At 30.0% G+C, this 23,043-nt stretch overlaps 1 protein-coding gene across 3 annotated transcripts in view; it reads right to left on the reverse strand.

Moving 5' to 3' along the window:
* Positions 1-337: 337 nt before the first annotated feature.
* The window catches only part of metro (membrane palmitoylated protein 7-like protein metro), a 56,676-nt gene continuing 33,970 nt past the window's right edge, over positions 338-23,043 (reverse strand). For 2 of the 3 annotated variants that reach the window (XM_065513826.1, XM_065513827.1), the window contains 10 exons: positions 17,229-17,355; positions 16,974-17,155; positions 16,782-16,877; positions 16,572-16,703; positions 8,393-8,560; positions 8,150-8,332; positions 7,939-8,077; positions 5,513-5,806; positions 5,106-5,449; positions 338-1,752 (listed from right to left, as the gene is read on the reverse strand). In XM_065513826.1, coding sequence (XP_065369898.1) covers positions 1,576-1,752; positions 5,106-5,449; positions 5,513-5,806; positions 7,939-8,077; positions 8,150-8,332; positions 8,393-8,560; positions 16,572-16,703; positions 16,782-16,877; positions 16,974-17,155; positions 17,229-17,274 — 1,761 coding nt within the window. In that variant the 5' untranslated portion in view covers positions 17,275-17,355 and the 3' untranslated portion in view covers positions 338-1,575. The remainder of the gene's footprint in view (positions 1,753-5,105; positions 5,450-5,512; positions 5,807-7,938; positions 8,078-8,149; positions 8,333-8,392; positions 8,561-16,571; positions 16,704-16,781; positions 16,878-16,973; positions 17,156-17,228; positions 17,356-23,043) is intronic. The other variant, XM_065513828.1, reaches the window with a different exon arrangement.

A 23,043-nucleotide genomic window follows, 5' to 3' on the forward strand; every position in this document is an offset into this window, starting at 1 on the left:
TAAACAATTTTATTCACCTAATTTTAAAGATAATATATTTGGCTTTAAAATGGAGTCAAAAATTATGCTGGTCTTTGAGTAGTTTCAAAGTTATGGGCAATTATGTGTATATAATTTTAGACAATTTTTCAATTTTCAAATCGTCACTGATATGAGGTAAATTTCATTAAAATCGGAGATGGTAAATCCGTCTGCTGTCCGCTTTCACATGGATCCTCCCCAATGTTGTTCGATATAAAAAATGTCTGACATTATATAATTCGTTACACAGAGCTTTGCCGTATGTCGATTCTGCCCAACTGTGCACTTTAAATCCTTAAAATAAAACCTTGTGGAATTTGTTTTTCATAATAATTTTATTTTATTTGAAATTTATACATTTCTTATTATTTGTTTTGTTGTTGGTTTAATTAATTTTTTTTTGTTCATGATAAATAACAATTACACACAATATTTTTTCTTTGGTTTCTTATTTTCAACATTAAACATTTTTAATAAATTCTTTAATTATGGATTTGTTTTGTTTTTTTGCTTTGGATTTCAATTTTATCATTTTATTTATTTATTGTTTCTTTAAGATACATGTACATAAATAAATAGTCATCATAATGTAAAGTTAAATTTTCATTTCAATAATGGACATTTTTCATTAAATTTTCTTAATTTTGTCAATAAGTAGTAAAATAGATCAATATTATTTTCTCTCCATTCATTTTAACAATTTATGTATTAATTACAGGTTTTGTTTTTTATTATTGTATTGTTTTCATTGTTTATCTGTATTTTAAATTTGTTTATTTATACAATTTCATTTTGTTGCTTATTGTTGGTTTTATTTTTATTATTATTATTTTTTTAATTTAATTAAACATTTAGCAAGGTACATTCAAAAATTTGTTTAAAATTATTGAATTTAAAAAAAAATATGTCACTTTAATAGTAATTGTCTGTATATTAAAAAAAAGAGTTGGCAACGGTTATTTTCTATTTTGGTTTTGAAATTTTAACAGTTGTTGTTAAATTGAGTCAATTAATCTTTTAATTAATACTTATTTTGAAAATGTTTATATGCATGTTTAAATGTATTTATTTATAATTATGTGTGTGTGTTTGTTTGTTTGAATGTAATTTATTTTCAATAAAGAGCAGGAATTCAATAACAATTTTCATTAAATAACGAGTGAATTTTTTTGTTTTGTTTTATTCATAATTCTTAAGTATTGAACTGAATATATTTTGTATGCATCTTATGAGTCTGGTTTTCTACTTAAAAATAGATAATTGTTTAATGTTTCATTTGGTTTCTTCTAAATAAGTGAATTTGGTGTTTTTCTGGTATGATTTTCTTTTTTAGTTTTTGGTTTTGAAATTTGTTTTCATTTTCATAATTTTAGTTTTAATATTTTTGTTTATTTGGCATTTTTTTGTAGCAGTGTTTTGTCTTTTGTGTATTTTTGTTGTTGTTGTCAGTTTTCCATTATATATTCCTTCATTTCATTTCTACCAAGCTACCCACAGATTTTAGCTGCCTTTTCTATTTTGCCATTTCAAAAAAAAAAAAAAAGAAAAACTGATTTATTGGACCCACGATGATGGAGCCCATAATGGCTCATTCTCAAGTCTTTGTACAGTGTTGACGAGTTTTTCAAATGCTGCTACTAAATCAGCATTGAGTATTTCATCATCGAAAAAGTGGCCATAAAGGAAGTCAATACGTTCCGCAGATTTAAGCATGTCATTGAATTCATCATCCTAAAAAATAAAAGAAAATAACAAATGTTTTAATAGTATGTAATAGTAAAAATTAAGATGGCAACATTTGTAAAAGCTTTTATAGCTTTTCAAAAGCTTTTAAAACAGTGGTGTGCAATATTAAATAAGATAAGTGCCACAATATTTAAACAGAAACTAACTATTAGGGTTAGCATTTATTCGACTTTTATTTAATTCGAATAAAAGTTCTTAATTTTTTTATTCAAGTAATCGTATAATTTTTAAGTTTTCTCTATTATACAAGTAAAAATATAATTCGAATAGTTTAATAAAATATATTTAAAACCAGAGATTTTCAAATAATTTGTTAACAATAAAATTGAATTGTATATGCCCTTCACCAAATTATACTTCAAAATACAAATTTTAAATATTTTTAGGCAAACAAAATTTATTTTTTTAATTTTTTGGAAAAAGTGTTATTTAATTTTTTTTTAAATTTATTTTTTTTTAAATATTTAATTTTTTTAAATTTAAAAAAAAAGTTAAAAAGTTTTTTTTTGTTTTTAAAATTTTTTTTTGGTGAAAAAAAAAATTGAGATAAAAAATATTTTTTCCGATTTTGACCCATTGTAGGTCCAACTTACTATGGACTTATATACGTTGTTGACAGAGGATAGAATTAGGACTCTTTTGTCTCTTAGCAGGAATTCGATTAGGCTTGTTACAGGTATAATTACTGGACACTGTATGATTGGACATATGTCGGAACGTATGGGCTACCCACGTTATAGATATTGTAGAAGTTGTTTAGATGAAGAGGAGGAGGAATCGGTACAGCACCTTCTATGTGAATGCCCAGCCTTACAAGAGCATACACGCAGAGACAAAATAAAATTGGGCATGGTTACTGTAACCATTTAAATAGTGTTACAAGATTTTTAACAATATTATAGTCACAGTAACCATTTACATGATTGTGGTAACTACAATATGGTTAATTTACGATTCACATGATTATATCAACCATATATATGGTTACAGTAAACAAATATATGTTTGTGGCAACCATATTTATGATGAATAATTTTATCATAATATGTTGTTCTCAGATTATGATAAGCCGAGAGCAACATAATATGATAAGTCCTTCATCATATGAATGGTTGTCACAAACATATATTTCTTTACTGTAACCATATATATGGTTGATACAATCATGTGAATCGTAAATTAACCATATTATGGTTACCACAATCATGTAAATGGTTACTGTGACTATAATATAGTTAAAAAACTTGTAACAATATTGAAATGGTTACAGTAACAATGCCCAACTATATTTTTTCTCTGCGTGTAGACTACTACATCATGGTAGAGCTCTTTTCCATGATCTGGACTGTCTCAGAGATGTGTCACTAGTAAATATGATCAGATTTATTAGAAGTACCGGTTGGTTCCCACGGGGACCACAGGAATCACATGGTCAACGAAATTAGGGAGGGAAACTATTCTCACTTTATGTACGAAATTTCAGCATAAGGGTATAGTATTTCTAAGGGTACCACAATGGGCCACAGGGCCTCCGAGTGAACTCGCTAAATTGCGAGCAACCCACGTAACCTAACCTATATACGTTGTTGCAAATGTCAAAAATCTAGGTTGCCCTGGTTTTTTCCTCATTTCTCAGCCATTTGTGGACCGATTTTGCTGATTTTAAATAGGAAACTTCTCGAAAGCATGTCTGACAGAATTATTGAAGATTTGGATTCCGAAGATATTTGGGTTCTTCAGAAAATTGATTTCAACAGACAGACGGATATGGCTTAATCTACTCCGCTATCTATAAGGATCGTGAAGGTCAAAGGTAAAATTTTTCAATATTTGGAATTTCTAATGGAAAGATAGCGAAATGTTATATATTTTTGGACTGATTTTGATGAAACTTAAGAAAAATATAACATGAAGTCTAGTATTTACAATAACAGTACAACAATGGAAATTAACCCTTAATAGCACTTGGGGTCCAAATGACCCTGAACTTTTAAAATCACGAAAAACACAGTCATTTTGACCCCAAGTGCTCTTAATCGTTAATTTCCATTTTTGTGCTTCATTTTATATTTTTCTTAAGTTTCATCAAAATCGGCCCAAAAATATATAACATTTATCTTTCCATTAGAAATTCCAAATATTGAAAAAATTTACCTTTGTCCTTCACGATTTAAGGGTTAACGTTTTCCGATTTAAGAAAATTTTCAGACTATATTTAAAATTACCTGACCTATAATATTCTGAACAGTTTTTAATTAAAATTAATAACAGTAAGGGAATTGGGCTCATTCGCCAAAATATGGCCAAAAAATAAGTTTTTCTCGAAATATGGCCAAAATATGGCCAAAAAATAAGTTTTTCTCGAAAATCTAAAAATTTATATCGCAGGTACGGAAAACTATAGGAGGTATTGACATACTTTTTTACATTTATATTTCCTATTATGTTGTAAATAAATCCTCATGTGATGACCAAAAAATTCTGAAATTTGTTTAACAAAATTTTTTAAAATTTGAAATTGCAGTTTTGAAACTGCCGTTAAAAGATATATTTTTTTGGTTATACCTGCGTATACGTTAACTGTATCCTATGAAGATAAAAACTCATTTACATAAAAGTAAATATGGATATATTTTAAGTAAGAATAAACTTTTGTTTTAATATTTCTCAAAATATGTTAATTTCGTTCCTACATTTCTTGTTCTAGTGGCCTGAGACACGTTAATGGCCTGGCGATTTTTAAATAACTTTAACATTTTTTAACCAATTTTTGTCTTTTATATCTTATTAGAACGACAATTACGTACATATTTCGATTCTTTTTAATTAAATTACAAAAGTAATTATTTAGTGGCAAAAATTTAAAAAAAACTGAAAAAAATTAATTTTTTCCCCTTGTAAATGTACCTCACGGGTTGCCATTCTTAGAACAAGCTAAACATTTTTTTGGTGGTATTTTAGGTCATTACGAAAGTTTTTAGCGGGTATGGTTTCAACATTTCAAAAAATTTAATTCTAAGGGACACTCTAATGTTAGATCTTTGATAGGAAAGTTTCCGCTCTATGTGTATTTCTCTATGATTAATAAAATATAAATGTAAATATTTAATTTTTGTCGAACATTATTATGAAATATTAATATTAAGAGGGTGGGTCAAAATGTCACACAGGTATTTGAATAAAAAAATAGTTTATTTTGAGCTCTATGCACTTTGTCCAACGTTTCTCCAATTTTTTTTATCCCTTCCAAAAAATAATATTTGTCGAGATCATCAAAATAGGTATTTTTTGTGAGATGAAAAATATTATCTACAATATATGGGATTCCTTAAACTTACCGTAAAACCTCGGGCATTTGATTCATCAAATGTCGATTTAGCTCTTGAATCAGTACGAGTCTTTTTAAGTTCATCAAATTCCGGTGGTTTAATATGAATGAGAAACGGTTTCAGTTGAACAGTTCTCAAAGCTTTAATCGCCTGATAGTGAGGACTCAATAGGCAAACACAACCAGCATTAACAATCGATTTGACACTCTCCGCTGAAGTGCCATACAAATGGCCTTTGTATTCACCATGCTCAATAAATTTGCCAGCCTCAATATCGGCATCCATTTTCTCACGGCTAACAAAGATATATTCACGGCCCGCAACCTCACCGGTGCGCATGGGGCGAGTGGTGTCTAAAGAATTGTTTGCAAATTAATGAATATAATATTTTAAGTTTAAAGTGCATTAGAACTTACATGGCACAGGACTGCGATATTTCTCTGGATCCCTGGCTATTAAACGTCTTCTCAGCTCATTGCGTCCGACACCGGGGGCTCCAATAAGAACCACTGGTCTATAAATGCCAGGACGTGGATACAATTTGGCAACTTCTTCATAGGTGGCAATCATTTCACGATCGAAATCGTCATTCTCTGTTAAATCGTACATGATTTTTTTAGTTTTTGGTTGACGACATGATGATGTACTACTACTAGAGCGTAGCATTGGCGAACCGGGCGGGGTGTTACATATTGAGGTACATGATCCTTCTGATTTTAGTTTGTTAATGATTTTTTTTTTTTGGTTTTATGTTTTGATTTATAAAAGCCAATTTGTTGTTAAAGATGGTTGGTTATGTTTTTGGTTTTAGTTAAATGCGGGGGAAGTAAAGACGGGAACGTTAAATAGGCGATTAAAAGAAAATGTTTATGAGTTTAGTGATTAGTGAGTTAAAGGTTAATGATTATTTAAATAGTTAAGAATTAGATTTAAAAAATTTTTGGTTAAATATTTTGTGAAAGATCACGTCGAAGTGGGAAATATGAAATAGGTTTTAATGTAGAAAAATAATAGCAATGGAATATAGAAGAAGAAGAAGTTAAGTTAAAAAGCAAATATCACCTATTCGGAATAGAGCAGTGATGGACCTGTTTCACTATGAGTATTATCGAAGTTCAAAGTTAAAATTTTATATAAATTCAATTTCAATTGTAAGTAACTTTTAAATTTGAAACAAAAAATTGTTGTTGAAATAAAGGATATCTCGAAATGGCCATGGAACGAAATGTATACGAAATATTATTGAAATTATTTTTTGTTTGTAAGTATGGCAACACTGAATGATTAACATCGAAAGCTCTGGTATTCGAATATTCTAGTTTTAAGATCATTGTAGAACTAGAGCTTTCTAGGTGATAATGTAGTGTATATAAATTGGCTGTGAGAACACCATACAGTCTAATTTGAAGTATCGCACAGTGGGGCAGAATCGATATTTTTTGGAAATAAATCTGGCATTTCTAAACGGCTGGTCCGAACAAAGTATAAAAAAAAACTTGTCAAAAGTTCAAAGGAAATCCCGCAATTCCTAAAGATTGGAGCGAAAATCCCAAAAATGGTATTTTTTACATTTTTGCCCATATAATACACATTTCCTTCGGGGCTGGGAAAATGGTTTGGGGAGAAATAGGGAACATATCAAGTTTTCCAAAGTTGCTTTCCTTTTTTGATCTCAGCTTTGGGATTTTAGAACATGTGGCCCAATATTAAAATTTTGATAAAAAATTGGTCGATTTCCAAAGGGCGTAAGGCCGACATATTCAAAAAATACATATTTTTATACCAAAATGTTCTTCGTAAAGATACCTTACAGAAAAACATAAAATTGTTATATGTTCTTAAAGAAAGTTTTTTTTTAATAAAATAAGAGTTAAATCACCTTTTCGTCCAAAAAAACAGCAAAAATTTACTATTTTTGGAATTTTTAAATTGAAATCGTTTATTTTTGGATTCATAATTGATATTTTTCTGAAATCTTTTGTATATTATTAGTAATTTCACTGTCTAACTAACATAAAAATTGTAAAAAAGAGGACAGAGGCATTTTAAAATTTAAATTTTGAAATGCCTATATAATGGAGATTATAAGAGATAAATAGCACCTAGCAGAACGCTTTCCAAAAATAAAAAAATATTTGAAATCGGATGGAAAACAAAAAAATGGCACGTGTTTAAACAATTTACATGTCGAAGGTATCGTAATTTGAGCACCCATAGCGCCGCCCCTGGAGCATTTGTAGGTCCTATTTTAATAACTTAAACTTGAATTCTCCTTGGCTACGACCACATTACATTTTATTCCGATCGCACCAGCCGTTTAGAAATGCTAGATTTATTTTCAAAAAATATCGATTCTAAAGACATCAACTGCATTACCAGTGTATACTTGTATATTATAAAGTGTGTGTATTTCTGCGAATTTATAAACATGTAGAAAAACACTGTGTGTCAATTTAAACTGTTATTGTTGTACATTTTAAATAAGTAAAGAGTTGTTACAAAAGTATCCGGTTTATTTAAAGGAAATAAACCACTGTTTTTAAAAGGTAAAAACGTAACAATATTATATTCTGGATCTTTATATATAGGGAAATCGATTTGTTTGAATGTCTGTCATTGTTTTGGTTGACTACTGATTCACGAGTCGGTCCAATATATAAAATTTATTCATGATAATTTTTGGTATTGAAAATCAGCAAAATCCGATATTTTCAAAAATGAGTTATATATGTACATTGACAATGTATATATCAAATGAAATGCCTTTGAAGTTTCCATCGACAATGGGAAATATTCCGGAAAAATATAATACTAAACATTATTATCTCTCTGTTAATCTTACTTTTAGACTCTCCATCACTAACATCACGTTGCGTTCTCTCGTGTAGAATACGTCTTTCTTGCAAGGCACGACTTGGTATAAGACCCGCACGAGCAGTACGCTCTGATTCTTTGCGAGCTTGCCACCAATAAGCATCATCCTTAAAAATAAAATTAAAATTGAAACATTAAAAATATAATTAAAATGCTAAATAATTAATTTCCAAACTAACCTGTGATACAATATGTAAAATATCACCACGTTGAAATGCTAAGCCCGCTTCTTTACAAGGAATATAAGGATCCACTTCCGGATTGTAATTGAAATGAGCACGTACCCGTACTTTAGACTCACGTTGAGCACCCTTGCCATCGGATGGCACCAATTTAAATGTTATGGTACCCTCTGAATTTTGCTATAATTACCAATACAATTGCATCAATTCTTAATCTAATTTTAGGGCTTAATTACTTACCAATATACTTAAAACATCACCAGGTGTTTTACCCTCAACATTAATACCATTGACTTCAATCACCTCATCGCCCACATGTATAAGTCCCGAACGATCGGCTGCTCCACCATGCATAATACGGGCTATGATTATTTTACCCGTCTCCTCGTCCGTTTTTATGGTGGCTCCCTAAAAGCATTAAAACTTGGATTTACTAACAAAAAATTGTAATACTTAGTCTCTAGAAACATAAATGAAGATATGTATTTACATAAAACATAAAATCTAATAATTTTGACTTAATTTTCTACAAAGACAAAGTACGACACAAATGTTTTAAGTGTATGTTTTTGACTATATAAAAGCAGCAACAAAATAAACTTACTGAAATTCGCAGCTTAGTTACAGAAAGGTTTTGGGTTTGGAAATACGAGCATGTTAGAATGATTTGTAATGTAATGTGACTACGATATCAATTCAAGCGTTTCTTCAAATCCTCTAAATCGACTTATGATGAATGTGTTTTATCGGTTTCAATGTGCGAGAGATGGTTTGTTCGGTTCAGAAGTGGTGATATTGACACGGAAGACAAAGATCGCCCAGGCCAGCCAAAAATGTTTGAAGACCAAGAATTGGAGGCATTACTCCATGAAGATTGTTGTCAAACTCAACATTCAACAAATGTTTGCAAGCAGCAGGATTCATCCAAAAGCAGGGAAATTGGGTACCATACGAATTGAAGCTGAGAGACCTTGAAAGACGATTTTGTATATCTGAAATGCTGCTTGAACGCTATAGAAGAAAATTATTTTTGCACCGAATCATTGCTTGCAATGAAAAATGGATCCATTACGATAAGCCGAAGCGTAATAGATCGTACGTGAAGCCCGGCCAACCAGCCGAATCCACACCAAAGCCAAATATCCATGACGCTAATTGGTGTTAGCAAAAGGTTCCTATCTATTATGAGCTGCTGAAATCTGACCAGACCATCACAGGGAACCTGTACCGAACACAACTGCTTCGTTTGAAGCGAGCAGAAAAAACCCAGAATATGCGGTCAGATCCTTAATATTCCATCATGGCAACGCTCGGCCACATGTTGCAATAGCAGTTAAAAAGAATTTAGAATGAAGTTTTGCTTCACCCGCTTTATAGTCCAGACCGTGAACCGTCCGATTACTATTTGTTTCGTTCGATGCAGAAAACTGTCTTTGGGATACGCTTCACTTTGGAATAGAGTAACCGATATTGGCTGGATTTGTTCATGGCCTCAAAAGATGAGCCGTTCTTTTGGCTCGAAATCCATATGTTGCCAGAATGATGGGAAAAGGTCATAGCTAACAATGGCCAATACTTTGTATAAATTTATATTGTACAAATGTTTAAAAAAATAAATAAAATCTACATTAATATTACTTAAAAACTACAGAATTTCAGTAAGTTTATTTAAAATTATTGCCATAGTTTCTCCAAGTGTAATTATTTACAAATTTTGTGTGTTACAGTGTATGTTTGATTATAAATAGAAATTTTCTTAATGTGATTTGATTTTCTCTTTTACAAGAAATTGTGAAGGACATTTACTTACAACAATTGGTTCCGCACTTTGTGCTCCTGTCTGTGATATTTTTTTATATATATTTTCGTATATTTTTTTTTTTTTAAATATTTTAATAAACAAATTAAATAAAATATACAAACAAATGAAATAAAAAAAAGAAACACGTATCGATTTGTTTAGATGAATACATTGAAATTATGTTTTGCAATAATAGTTTTTTTTTTCGATTTTAGTTTTCAAATAAAAGTTTGCAAATTATTTTAAGAAAAATGTATCACAAGTGATGAGCATGAAGATGAAAATTAATCAATATAAGTATGTACATGAATGAATGAATGTTAATGAAGAATTTTGGAAAAATGATGTTGGGTTAAATGTTTCTATCTAAAACAATATTGAAAAGCCTAATCATGAGCTGGTAAAACACTAATCAGTTCATGTCAAAAGAAAAGAAATAACAAAAAGTGTCTAAGAATAAACGCGCCCTTTTTTATTGTATATATTAATTTATTCTTAAATGTTCTTTAACAGTTAAATAAAAATATGTTTAGATACATATTTCCTTATATTTTGAAAATATCAAACGAAATGAAAATGAAAGGAAAAATACAAAACTATAAAAGTGTCATAAAAAACCTCTATGAAAAATTGAAATAAAATGAAAATTAATTAATATTAGACAATAGAGAATACATGAATAGAAACGAGACATGAACGACACAGTGTCGCCATTGAAATATTTGTGAAAATTCTCATACATGTTTCCGTTTTTCGCACAGTGCGAAATACAACACACACTCTATATATAACAGTTCATACATATATGATTTTCAAATATTCATCTAAAGGAATTGAAACATTCAAATACAATTGCCATTTTCTCTCATAATTAAACGCTTTAAATACTGTGAATTTCGAGACAAACATAATAAAATCTGGATAATAAACAAATTATGTTATATATTCCATTAATTCTTACTGTATCTCAATTTTAATAAAATTGTTTTAATATGTTATGATCCCGGTTTAAAGTATATACATATAAATACTTAACATTTTACACAATATTTAGAAAATCTAAATTTTTAAACCGGACTTTTAATTGATGAAATTATTAATTCTCCATTTTTCGTTTTAAAAAATCATAATATTAAGTTCCATAGTTCACCATGTTTTATCAATATTGGGAATGTCCGTCCGATTCGAAATATTTACTATATTTTATTGAAATACAGCAAAATGTAATATAAATACCGTTGCCACTAAGCTATTGTTATATCTAATACCTTTACCCAAATAATACCGTAAACGTTCTATAAATAATTTAAAATTTAAAAAGAGAGCTATATTCGGCTGTACCGAATCTTATATACCCTTCACCAAATTATACTTCAAAATAAAAGTCTTAAATATTTTTAGGTAAACAAAATTTATATATTTTTTTTCTAAAGTTGTTTTTTTAATTTTTTTGAAAAAAATGTCGAATTGTTTTTTTTTAAATTTTAAAAAAAAAGTTTTTTTGTTTTTAAATTTTTTTTAATATTTAGCGAACAAAAAAGCTTTTGGTTAAAAAAAAATCATGTTAAAAAATATTTTTTCCGATTTAGACTGAAAGTTTTCCTAAACTCGGAAAACGTTAACCCTTAAATCGTGAAGGTCAAAGGTCAAATTTTTCAATATTTGGAATTTCTAATGGAAAGATAGCGAAATGTTATATATTTTTGTGCCGATTTTGATGAAACCTAAGAAAAATATAACATGAAGTCTAGTATTTACAATAACAGCACAAAAATGGAAATTAACCCTTAATAGCTCTTGGGGTCCAAATGAACCTGATCTTTTAAAATCACGAAAAACACATTCAATATCAATGGTGCTAAATTTAATGTTTTTCAGAATTAAATAAACTGAATCATTTAAGTTATTTTTTAAATTTAATAAACCGAAAGTGCAATAAAGGCTTAAAATCAATTTTATAATTCAAAAAACCTCAATAAAATATTAATTACGTTATTAACGCAAAAATCAGGTATAAATACAATATTCTGCCGTTTGATAAATGTATGGTCAAAATTGAACAAAATTGGGAACATTTTTCAGAATGGATTAGTAATACTATTTTCTAATACACAATACAATATTTTAAAATTTTGTTTCCTATAAAAACCAAATTTTGATCAGCACTATTGAAATTAACAATTATTTTATGGTTTTAGAAGTTTGGGGTCATTTCAACCCCAAGTGGTATTAAGGGTTAATTTTAATTTTTGTGCTGTTATTATAAATACTAGACATCATGTTATATTTTTCTTAAGTTTCATTAAAATCGGCCCAAAAATATATAACATTCACTATCTTTCCAAGAGATATCCAAATATTGAAAAATTTGACCTTTGACCTTCACGATTTAAGGGTTAACGTTTTCCGATTTTTGGAAATCTTTCAGACTATATTTAAAATTACCTGGACTATTATATTCTGAACAGATTTTACTTAAAATTAATAACAGTAAGGAAATTGGGCTCATTCGCCAAAAATTAGTTTTTCTCGAAAATCGCAAAATTTATATCGCAGGTACGGAAAAACTATAGGAGGTATTGACATACTTTTTTCACATTTTTATTTACAATTATGTTGCCAATAAATCCACATGTGATGATCAAAAAATTCTAAAATTTGTTTAACAAAATTTTTAAAAATTTGAAAATGGAGTTTTGAAACTGCCGTTACAAAAATTATTTTTTTTTGGTCATATCTGCGAATAGGTTAACGATATCCTACTAAGACAAAATGTCATATACAAGTGAATATGGATATATTTTAAGTAAAAATTAGCTTTTATTTATTTTTTTTATTATATCGCAAAATATGTTAATTTTGTTCGTACATTTCTTGTTCTAGTGGTCTGAGACACGTTAATGGCCTGGCGATTATTTAATAACTTGAACATTTTTTAACCAATTTTTGTCTTTTATATCTTATTATAACAACAATTACGTACACATTTTAATTCTTTAAAATTAAATTGTAAAAGTCATTATTTAATGGCAAATTTTTTAGAAAAACTGAAAAAAATTGCTGTTTTTCCCCTTGTAAATGCACATCAAAACTTCAGCGTCGTTGCGCCACCAGTTAACGTTATCCTATCATCCTAATATTTTACACATGTTTCTACAATACATAGAACAATTCTAGATGGGGGACGGTCAAAATTCGCGATTTTTTTTTGGAGCACTCTAATGTATACCCTTCTAACGAAGGGTTTTTTTGATTTTTTTATGTTTTGAGTTACCAAACATTTATTTTGATAGATATCCAACTCGCACACCACTAAGCGACCAAAAATGTCAAACCTTTTTAATTTTTTTTATCGAAATATTGATGACATAGCTATCTATACTATTTGGGACTCATTTTTCTAAGAACAATAGGTAATAAGTTACATGGATTAGAGAAAACACCTCTCTAACTCAGAGAGTTCTTGACCGATTTTGTTGAAAAATTGTGTCTGAATTATTATCCTTGGTGCATCCCAATCGGAAGACATCGATTTCAAACTATATATCAACCTTTTTGGAGGTTGTCTCACATTTCTATCAAAAAATATGGATCCACTTGACCCATTTTGCCCATTTTCAAGACCCACAAGTAAGAAAGTATAATTTTTATTTTAAAATTTCAATAATTTTTTTTCATGTGAGTAAAATTTAATAGGATTTCAACATTTTGATGAGATTTAACCTCATTAAAGTGATTATCGAAGTGCACCTTATATATGAGCTATGACCAATTATGGATCGCCATGAAGTTAGGTCGTGTGATTTATGTCTATATGAAACTTATTTGTGTTAAATTTTATGTAGATACCACAATATTTTTAAGATATTTGTGCTCGTTAAAGTAATTTGTCGGAAGTGGGCTTTTATGGGAGATATAACCAACTATGGATTATTCTGAAAATAAATTTTAAATTAAATTTTATAAAATACTTATTTGTGGAGAAATTTATGTGGATACCTTCGGGAGCACATTTGTATGGGGTCTAGGTGAAAAAATGTACTGATTTCAATCAGTTTCAAATAAGCTTCATCCGGGACCAAATTTTATCGATATATCTTCAAAATTGCGACCTGTGCTTTACATTGAAAGCCGGCCATCCAGAAAGTAATGCTGAGTCGATCGGTTTATTTTAAGGTGCACTGAGGGAAAAACGACGTTGCAAAATCGACAACGGTTGGTGTCACTTTTTTTGACACCGTACGTTTACAATTTGTAAACAAACGGGTACGAATCGACAACGCAGTGTTTTAAATTATTCGCTAACGCATCTCAACATGAGTTGCTCTGCTTTGTTTTTATAAGTGAGTTTTAATTTTTTTTACATTAAAAAATTTTAATAGATTTAATGGATAAAAGTGAAGTAAATAAATGGTTTAAAAACCAAAATATAAAAAAAGCGTAGTTGTGTTTAATATCGAATTTGAGTTGATTCCGATGAAGATCCAGGCAGTGAGAAGATCGCCAAATCCAGTGACGACATACAACTTTAAAAATTCCTGGAAACAATAAATATGCCTTCAGTTTTTGTACATTTAAATTTTAAAAGGTAAGTAGAGCTATATGTGTATATAATTAACAGCGATGTAGAATATAATAAGTATTTATTTTATTTTTTAGAAAGAAGACATAAGGGAAGCAGTGCCACCATTAGGGATGCTATTTGAAATTTCACTCCGACAATTGACACCAATGTTTTGCCATATTTAAACATGGAATATTTTATATGTACATATTTTATATTTAAGTATTTATTCTTATTGTATTTAAAAATAAATATAAAAAATAAAAAAATTATTATTTATTTTAATTACTAAATCGTACACGAACGGTATCAAATCGACAACGTATGGTGTCAAATTGACAACGGTGCGGCATCAAATTGACAACGGTCTGGTGTCAAATCGTACACGAACGGTGAAAATTGTCAACGGTCTGTTATAAAATCGTACACGAACGGTTTCAAATCGAAAACGGATGGTGTCAATTCAGCAACGGAATGGTGTAATTTTTTCGTTGTCAAATTGACACCGTTCGTGTACAATTTGTACACATACGGTGTTGATACACTATTGTCACCGAATGGTGTCAAATCGTACACGGATGTGTTAATTTTTTCGCTGGGTGTGGGTGTTGGACTAATATATATTTCTGGTTGGTGACTATAACTTCGAAGTAGTAAACAACTGTATCTTACGCAAGCAGAGGATCAGTGCTTTGCCTTTTTATAATTTTTTACTCAAACCTAATTTTTTTTTAAATTAGCCAAATTTCGATTGGTCTGGGGGGTGTTGTGTCCGCTTAAGTGAGCCAAAGGACTATTTATATTTTAATCGCCCGAGACCCGAGGTGAGCAACTTTAAGGGCCCTATTAGCGCTAGGCAGCTGAACATACGTAAATCAAAAATACCTCAGCTCTAACCATGTGAAATTTCGTAACAATATCTCCAATAGTTTCCGAATTACCGAATTACAAAAAAAAAAAAACGTTTCTAAATCACTGTGAGCTGGTTAGCGCATGTCATATGTATGGATGAGAATTCGATCCCGAAGGAAGGCGTAGAAGGTGGAATGATCAAGCTGAGGAAGATCTCGCAATACTTGGTGCTAGAAACTGTAGGCGAAGCGCATTATATCGACGCTCATGGAAAACAGACTGTTTAGTAATCTTAGTAAGTATCACCAAAAAGTATTTGGACAAATTCATCGCTCTGCGTCCTTGAAGCCCTATCCTGTCTTCAAAAGACAGACGGAGACACAAAGGATTTATTTCGTGTTAATGTTTTATAAGGATCCAGAATATATGTATATACTTTTTGGTTCTATGGCTAATACTTCATTTAAGAAGAATGACTCATACATAATGCATTTTTTATATCCGCAATTTTTCGCATTTCAACTCGATCCTTTAAAGGTCTGTATGCCGACATAAGATAAACGTTAAGCACAATTCTAAAGCTCACAGGACACAATGTGTGTTTGCCAGAAAAGCTTTTTTATTATATATTTATATTAATATACATATGTGTGTATATGTAGTTACATGGATGTTTTTGTATGGATAACATGGATATAACATTTATGAACTTAAAATAGAATTGAAAAATGATTTGACGACTAAATAAATACGTGTAACATGAAAGGACAATGTACATGTGGCTGTAGGTGTAGGTGTAAGTAGAATGTTGGAATGTTGCAGGATTAGATGCTGGTGACATAGACAATGTAATAATGCAACAATGGCATCGATATTGAAAATAAAATCAGTATCAGTACAATGAAATTAATTTGCTGCATATGTATGTATATTCCGACAAGGATGTTCAGACGGACAGAGAGACAGACATAGGGACAATGAAAATATGTGTGTATATGTTATGAAATGAAATGGTGATAATGATGAATGTGATCAATTTCTCAGATACAATAAGATAAGATTATATAGATGTATTTTTTTTGGTTTTGTTGTTTGACAGACATACAACCTGATTTGATTAAACACAGTAAGTCTGTGTGTGTGTTATTCTGTTGTTAATTAGACCAACTAGTTTGGTATAGTGTGTGATGGTAAGTACTTACCAAGGGCTCGTTGCTTTTAACTAGTTGCACAATTTTTATAGTTTCCTCATCCTCATCCATTTCGATTGGCAATTCTGGTAGATGTGGATAGAAATCTTTTTGTGCAATACAATCGTGAGCATAAAGAAGACTCTGGAGGACAAACATGTAATAAAGGAAAAGCAATAAATCCACTGTTAGAAATGAAAGAAACTTTAACAAGAGACCTACTTGTAAATGCGGTTTCTGCAGCAAATGAAATGCCTCACGGCATTCATCACTCAAGTGGCAACGTTGTGACAACTCTTCCAATACCTCATACAAAATCTAACAATGAAAGAAAAAAAAATCAATCATGTACATGACGAAAGTCGAAATATAAAATGAAATAATAAATTAAATTTTCAAGTGTCTGACACTTACCATTGCTGATGTCGATAGTATGGGTGCCAGACGATCATCTCTCCCCACTTTAGCCACTTTACTATGAACATTGACCAGGGCATTCAGTTCTTTGGATTCAAGCAGTGCTTTTAGAAAATCAATTTCTTGATCATTTGAAAGACTTTCAGTGTCCTTGAGAGATGTTATAAGTTTTGAGAGTGCTTAAAGTTAAATAAATAAATAAGTTAATTATTTTATTCATAATTTGTAGTCTATTTTTTTAGAATAAATTACCCGGATCAAAAGTTGTGTCATTTGACGCCATTACTTCAGCTGTCATAATTCATATAATTAAGGGCAGGATAACTGTGATATTTTGTTATTTTGAATATCTGTTTGTATAAATGGTCCTTAAAAAAGTCTGAAAAGATTAAGAAAGTTATAAGATTATAGATACATTTGTTTTGGTTATATTCATAAGGCAATGAAGTTAAAAAATATCCAATAAAACAATACAATACTTTAGACATCTTATAGAATTTCATTCACAGTTATATTATGACATTCGTATTTTTCACAGGTAGATAGATAATACATATAGAAACTCTCCTGTCAAAGACCTAACTCAGTTGTCAAAACCCTAAGTCCTATTTCAAGGTCTCTCGGCTTCAATTTGGCTGAATCCAGCTGCTCGCAAACGTTTTGGAATTGCTGCTTGAGTAGCTCCTAATGATTTTGCAAGCTCTTGTTGAGTTTCATAACAATCTTCATGGAGTAATACCTCCAAATCTTGGTGTTCAAGAATCTCTCGCACGTTGAAACCGATGGAACACATTCACCATAAGTTGGTGAGCTTCGGCGGCACTTTGTTTCAAATTAAAGAAGTAAAGCTAAACTTCCCTTATGTGACGCTTTGTTGGTACAAAATTCGACATTTTCGAAGCCAAAAAAAGCATGTTTGTTGAACAAATGTCAGATAAGTTATTAAAAAACAGCGTTAAAAAAATACACCAAATGTAAATCCCCTTTTTATACCCTTCACCTTCGTGAGATGGGTATATATAAGATTGTCATTCCGTTTGTAATTTCCACAATATAATTTTCCGACCCTATAAAGTATATATATTCTGGATCCTTATAGATAGCGGAGTCGATTAAGCCATGTCCGTCTGTTTGTTGAAATCAATTTTTTCTGAAGACCCCAGATATCCTCGGGATTCAAATCTTCAATAATTATGTTAGACATGCTTTCGATAAATTTCCTATTTAAAATCAGCAAAATCGATCCACAAATGGCTGAGATATGAGGAAAAAACCATGACAACCTCAATTTTTTACCTATATCTGGATTACTAAGTCAATAATATAGACAATATGGATATCTAATGATAGATATTTGAAAGACCTTTGCAATGCCGTATATAAAACCATAGTAAGTAGGGTTCTATAAGTCGATTGTTCGAACAATCGACTTTTTGCTGAAAAAAGTCGAAAAGTCGAAATCGACTTTTTGGTTGGAAAAAAAGTCGAACAATCGATTATGTTTTTGCTGAAAAAAGTCGAAAAGTCGAAATCGACTTTTTGGTTGGAAAAAAAGTCGAACAATCGATTATGTTATCTCAAAAGTCGAATAGTCGATAAAAGTCGAAAATAGTCGATAAAAGTCGAAAAAAGTCGAATAGTCGATAAAAGTCGAAAATAGTCGATAAAAGTCGACTTTTTAGATTGTTAAAAAAAAAATTAATTGCAACATTATACTAAAACTATTGCAATTTTTTACACTTGCATTTTTTGTAGTATATGCTAATATAAATAATAAATAAATGTTTATAAATTAAAGCTTTTTTCTACACAACATTCTTCTAACTATTATCGCCTTGATAAATTTCATTTTTATTGCTAAACATTACAAAAGGCGCATCAGTAAATGTAGAAACTATGTATTTTTTACAAGAAATGGTAAAAAGTTGAAAAAAGTCGAAAATAGTCGGAAAGTCGAAAATAGTCTAAAAAAGTCGAAAAAAGTCGATTTAACTTAAAAGTCGAAAGTTCGAAAAGTCGTCTTTTATAAATTAGCAAAAGTCGAAAAGTCGACTTTTTAAAAAACGGAAAAAGTCGAAAGGTCGAAAAGTCGACTTTTTCTTTCAGCTATAGAACCCTATTAGTAAGTTGGACCTACAATGGGTCAAAATCGTAAAAAATATATTTTAACCCGAATTTTTTTTTCACCAAAAAAAAATTTAAAAAACAAAAAAAATTTTTTAAATTAAAAAAAAAACAATTCGAAACATTTTTTTTCAAAAAATTAGAAAAACAACTTTGGAAAAAGAAAAGTAAATTTTGTTTACCTAAAAATATTTAAAATTTGTATTTTGAAGTATAAGTTGTTGAAGGCACAGTCGAATATAGCTCTCTTACTTGTTTTAAGTCATACATCCAATAGTTTTGGCACTATTGAAAAATGTCCAAGTTTTATACATCACTTTGGCACTAATTATAAATATTAAAATGCCATCACTGATATATATAGGGAGTGTTTTATAGAGGCAGATAACTTTAAATTGAAATAAAACGGAGAAAATCGTTTTTAATATCCAACCTATTGGCTTTATTAATTAGATAGTTTTATGGCATAAATGTTTAAATATGATTTCGGCCATGTGGCCGCAGCGGCTAGCAGGGTGAAACATTTCTGGTTTATTTGCATAGACCTGGGACTTTGTATATTCCCAGAGAAAATAATCTAAGGACGCCAAATCACAGGAACGAGGTGTGCTGTTAACTGGTCCATTTCTTAAAATTATTCGTTAGCCAAATGTTACTTTCAGTAAATTGATTCAATCGCGCGCTGTGAGACATGTGACATCAACCTGCTGAAACCACATGACTGCTATACCGCTCACCGTTGACTAGTAACGTTCTGACAATCGTTATTTGTGAAGACATGTGGACCAATGTTTCCACCGGCCTATAAAGCGTACCAAATAGTGAGTTTTTTTGGATGTAATGGCTTGAGGATTAGCACAGCTCCAAATGCTGCAATTCTATTTATTGATATAGTCCTTCAACACCGAAGAAAATTGTCAAATGAAGTGTTTTGGAAAATTGGAACTCGACGTTACGAAAGTCTCTCAAAAAAAACTGATTTTTACAATATTTTCAAATTAATATATTTATCTAACCAGAGCACCCTGACAGCAAAGTTTTGCAAAAAATTATAAACGATGACTTCAAAAAATATAATTGTTTAGAAAAATGACAATAGAGTCCAATAAACTATGTTTTAAAGACTATAGAAAATGTGGTTAGTAAACTAACCACGAAACCGCAAAGAGTTAAACATTATCAATAGAAACTAGTCGCAATGTATCAAATTGATATCAATAAAAAAACGGCGCGTTTGAAAATAATTTCTTCACTTTCTAAATTCAAAGTATTTAAAAGGCTAATTAAAATAAAATTGCAGTAAAAATATATTTTTTATCAAAAAATAGCTTAAAATTTTGGATGTTTAAAAAAAATAACAATAAAAAATTGTTTGTTTGTATCAACCAGATCAGTTGCGACTAACGGAGGGCCATACAATTATCTAATAAATAAAGCCAATTGGATGGATGTAAAAACGTTTTTCTCTGCATTATTTTAATTTAAAGTTCTCCGACTCTATAAAAAACACCAAATATACCGGACTTTTATATGAGATGTGTTCATCTTTGATTTTTTGTTTATATAAAAGCGACGTTAAAAAAGGACAACGCGATTTTTTATTTAACTTGCTCCCACACTTTCATACACTCAAGTTTTGAACAAAACCAAACACGCTTGAGCATGCAACGATGTGTTTCTACACCGAAATAAAGCTTTAATTACTAATGGGAGTATGATTTTTTGTTTGTTTAAATTTGTAATATCGACACCTGTTTTCAAAGAAACGTATAATTATATTTTACATATTTTACTGTTGTAGCCCTTTAATTCACGTGTACCGTTTATTTCACTTGTTGTTAATTTCAACTAAATATAAATGTAAATTAAATTTGCCTTGCATACGATTGTGAAATGTTTGCGCTAATTTCTCTATCAACAAGTAAGAAAGCAAAAAATAAGGAATCTTAAACAATATAAAGAAAACAAAAAAATCGGTTAGCATAATGCAGTTTTTCTTTTTTTTCTGCATTTTATAATTCATTTGCCATTTCGAGTACAAATACATACTTAATTCTAAATTTATAGAAAAGTCGTGGGCCATAAATATTTGGTATGTCACAGTTTTTGATTGGCGTCTTATGTTCTGGTTGATTATAGTTTTTGGCAACCAAATGTCGCCTGTTGATAGAAATGAAAAGAAGCTGAAAAAGAAAAAAAACCCTACAGGGGAAATAATAATACCGCACAATAGAATTGAAATAGAAACACTAGTCATAGTGTAGCATTTGTCTATGCCGAATCTTATATACCCATTAGCTTAGTAGAACAAAAACCGGAAATTTCGTTACTGTCATACCAAATTTCCAAAAGAAAAATATAAGCTCATGAATATATTTGATATATAAATACCACATGTTTTTCCTTAGTTAATCTGAGAGTTTCGGATAAACTGACCGATATCGCTTAATAGACTACGCTATCTGTAAGGATCCATAATATGAGATATAGTATGTCTAGGTCCATAATATATTTAGAGGGTCGTAAATGAAAATTATAAACGGAATGACAAACTTGTATACGCCCCCTATCATCTATACATGGTGCAGGGTATAAGAAACATTGGTTCAGAAAATATGTCATCATACTCTCGTAACACGGTCCTCACTCAGTCTGTAACAAACAAAAAATTTTGTAGGAATTGGCAAGAAGGAAAAGAGTAGGGAAGATGTCACTGATAAATGCATTTCTGCAATTACACATAAATTATACACAGTAAGTGTTTGTAATTGGGTTGTAGTGATTGCATACTTATAGCCTGAGTAGGCGAGAAAATTGTAATGTATTTGAATTACACTCAAATGAAAATGTTAATAATAAAATAAATATACCATATCCAAGCACAAAAAGAACTTACACATAATAGGAAACGCATCTGACAACTATTAAGTAGTTGAAAGTCAATAAATTAATACGATAGCAATAATATTTTTAAAATCATAAATCTCATGTTTTACAAACAATATATTTATAATCACTTTTTGGAAGTTATTATACACAACTTCTCAAGAAGTTACTTGGCCACATGAAAAACTGACATCATCCAGCCGTTCTGGGTGACTGTCTCGGTTAACCATCTTAAAAAAACAGTTTTGTCAAAAAACCGAAAAGTTAAACAAAACCGAAACCGGTCGGTTTTACAAAGATGAAAAAACCGGTTAACGGTTTTCAGTTTCGGTTTTGGATACTCTAAATAAAATGTTCTTAGTAGCTGACTCGTTATCAGGGAACTCAGTTATTAGTTAGAAAGATACAGTCCAATAACCGATTTTTATACCCTTCACCTTCGTGAGAAGGGTATATATAAGTTTGTCATTCCGTTTGTAATTTCTACATATGTATTTCATTTCCGACCCTATAAAATAAAGTCGATTAAGCTATGTCTGTCTGTTGAAATCAACTTTCTGAAGCCCCCAAATAACATACATACACAGTTTTTACATTTTTTTTCCAAAATATTAAAAAACAACTTTGGAAAAATAAATAAATTTTATTTACCTAAAAATATTTAAAATATTTATTTTGAAGTAAAATTTTATGAAGGGTATATAAGATACGGCACAGCCGAATATAGCTCTCTTACTTGTTTGTAAACCTCCTTCAAGTTGGTGAACTGAAAAAAGGGGAAATAAATCGATAACTTCTTAACGGATAGACCAATTTTTATTTTCCATGTCTAGAGGAGGTGTAGTTAATTTTTGAATTTGGATTTTAAACATCAAAATAGGGTAAATAGGATATATTCAAAGCTATTTAAAACTTTTGTTCTCGATCCGATTTGATCGAATTTTTATATATATGGAATCTACTAGAAGTGAAATTCTTAAACATTTTATAGATAGAAAAATGGGTGGTCGTTATTCAGAACATTATTTTATTTAATAGGTTAGGTACTAATTTTTTT

This window comes from Calliphora vicina, chromosome 5 (genome assembly GCF_958450345.1).
Source record: "Calliphora vicina chromosome 5, idCalVici1.1, whole genome shotgun sequence".
Taxonomy (NCBI): domain Eukaryota; kingdom Metazoa; phylum Arthropoda; class Insecta; order Diptera; family Calliphoridae; genus Calliphora; species Calliphora vicina.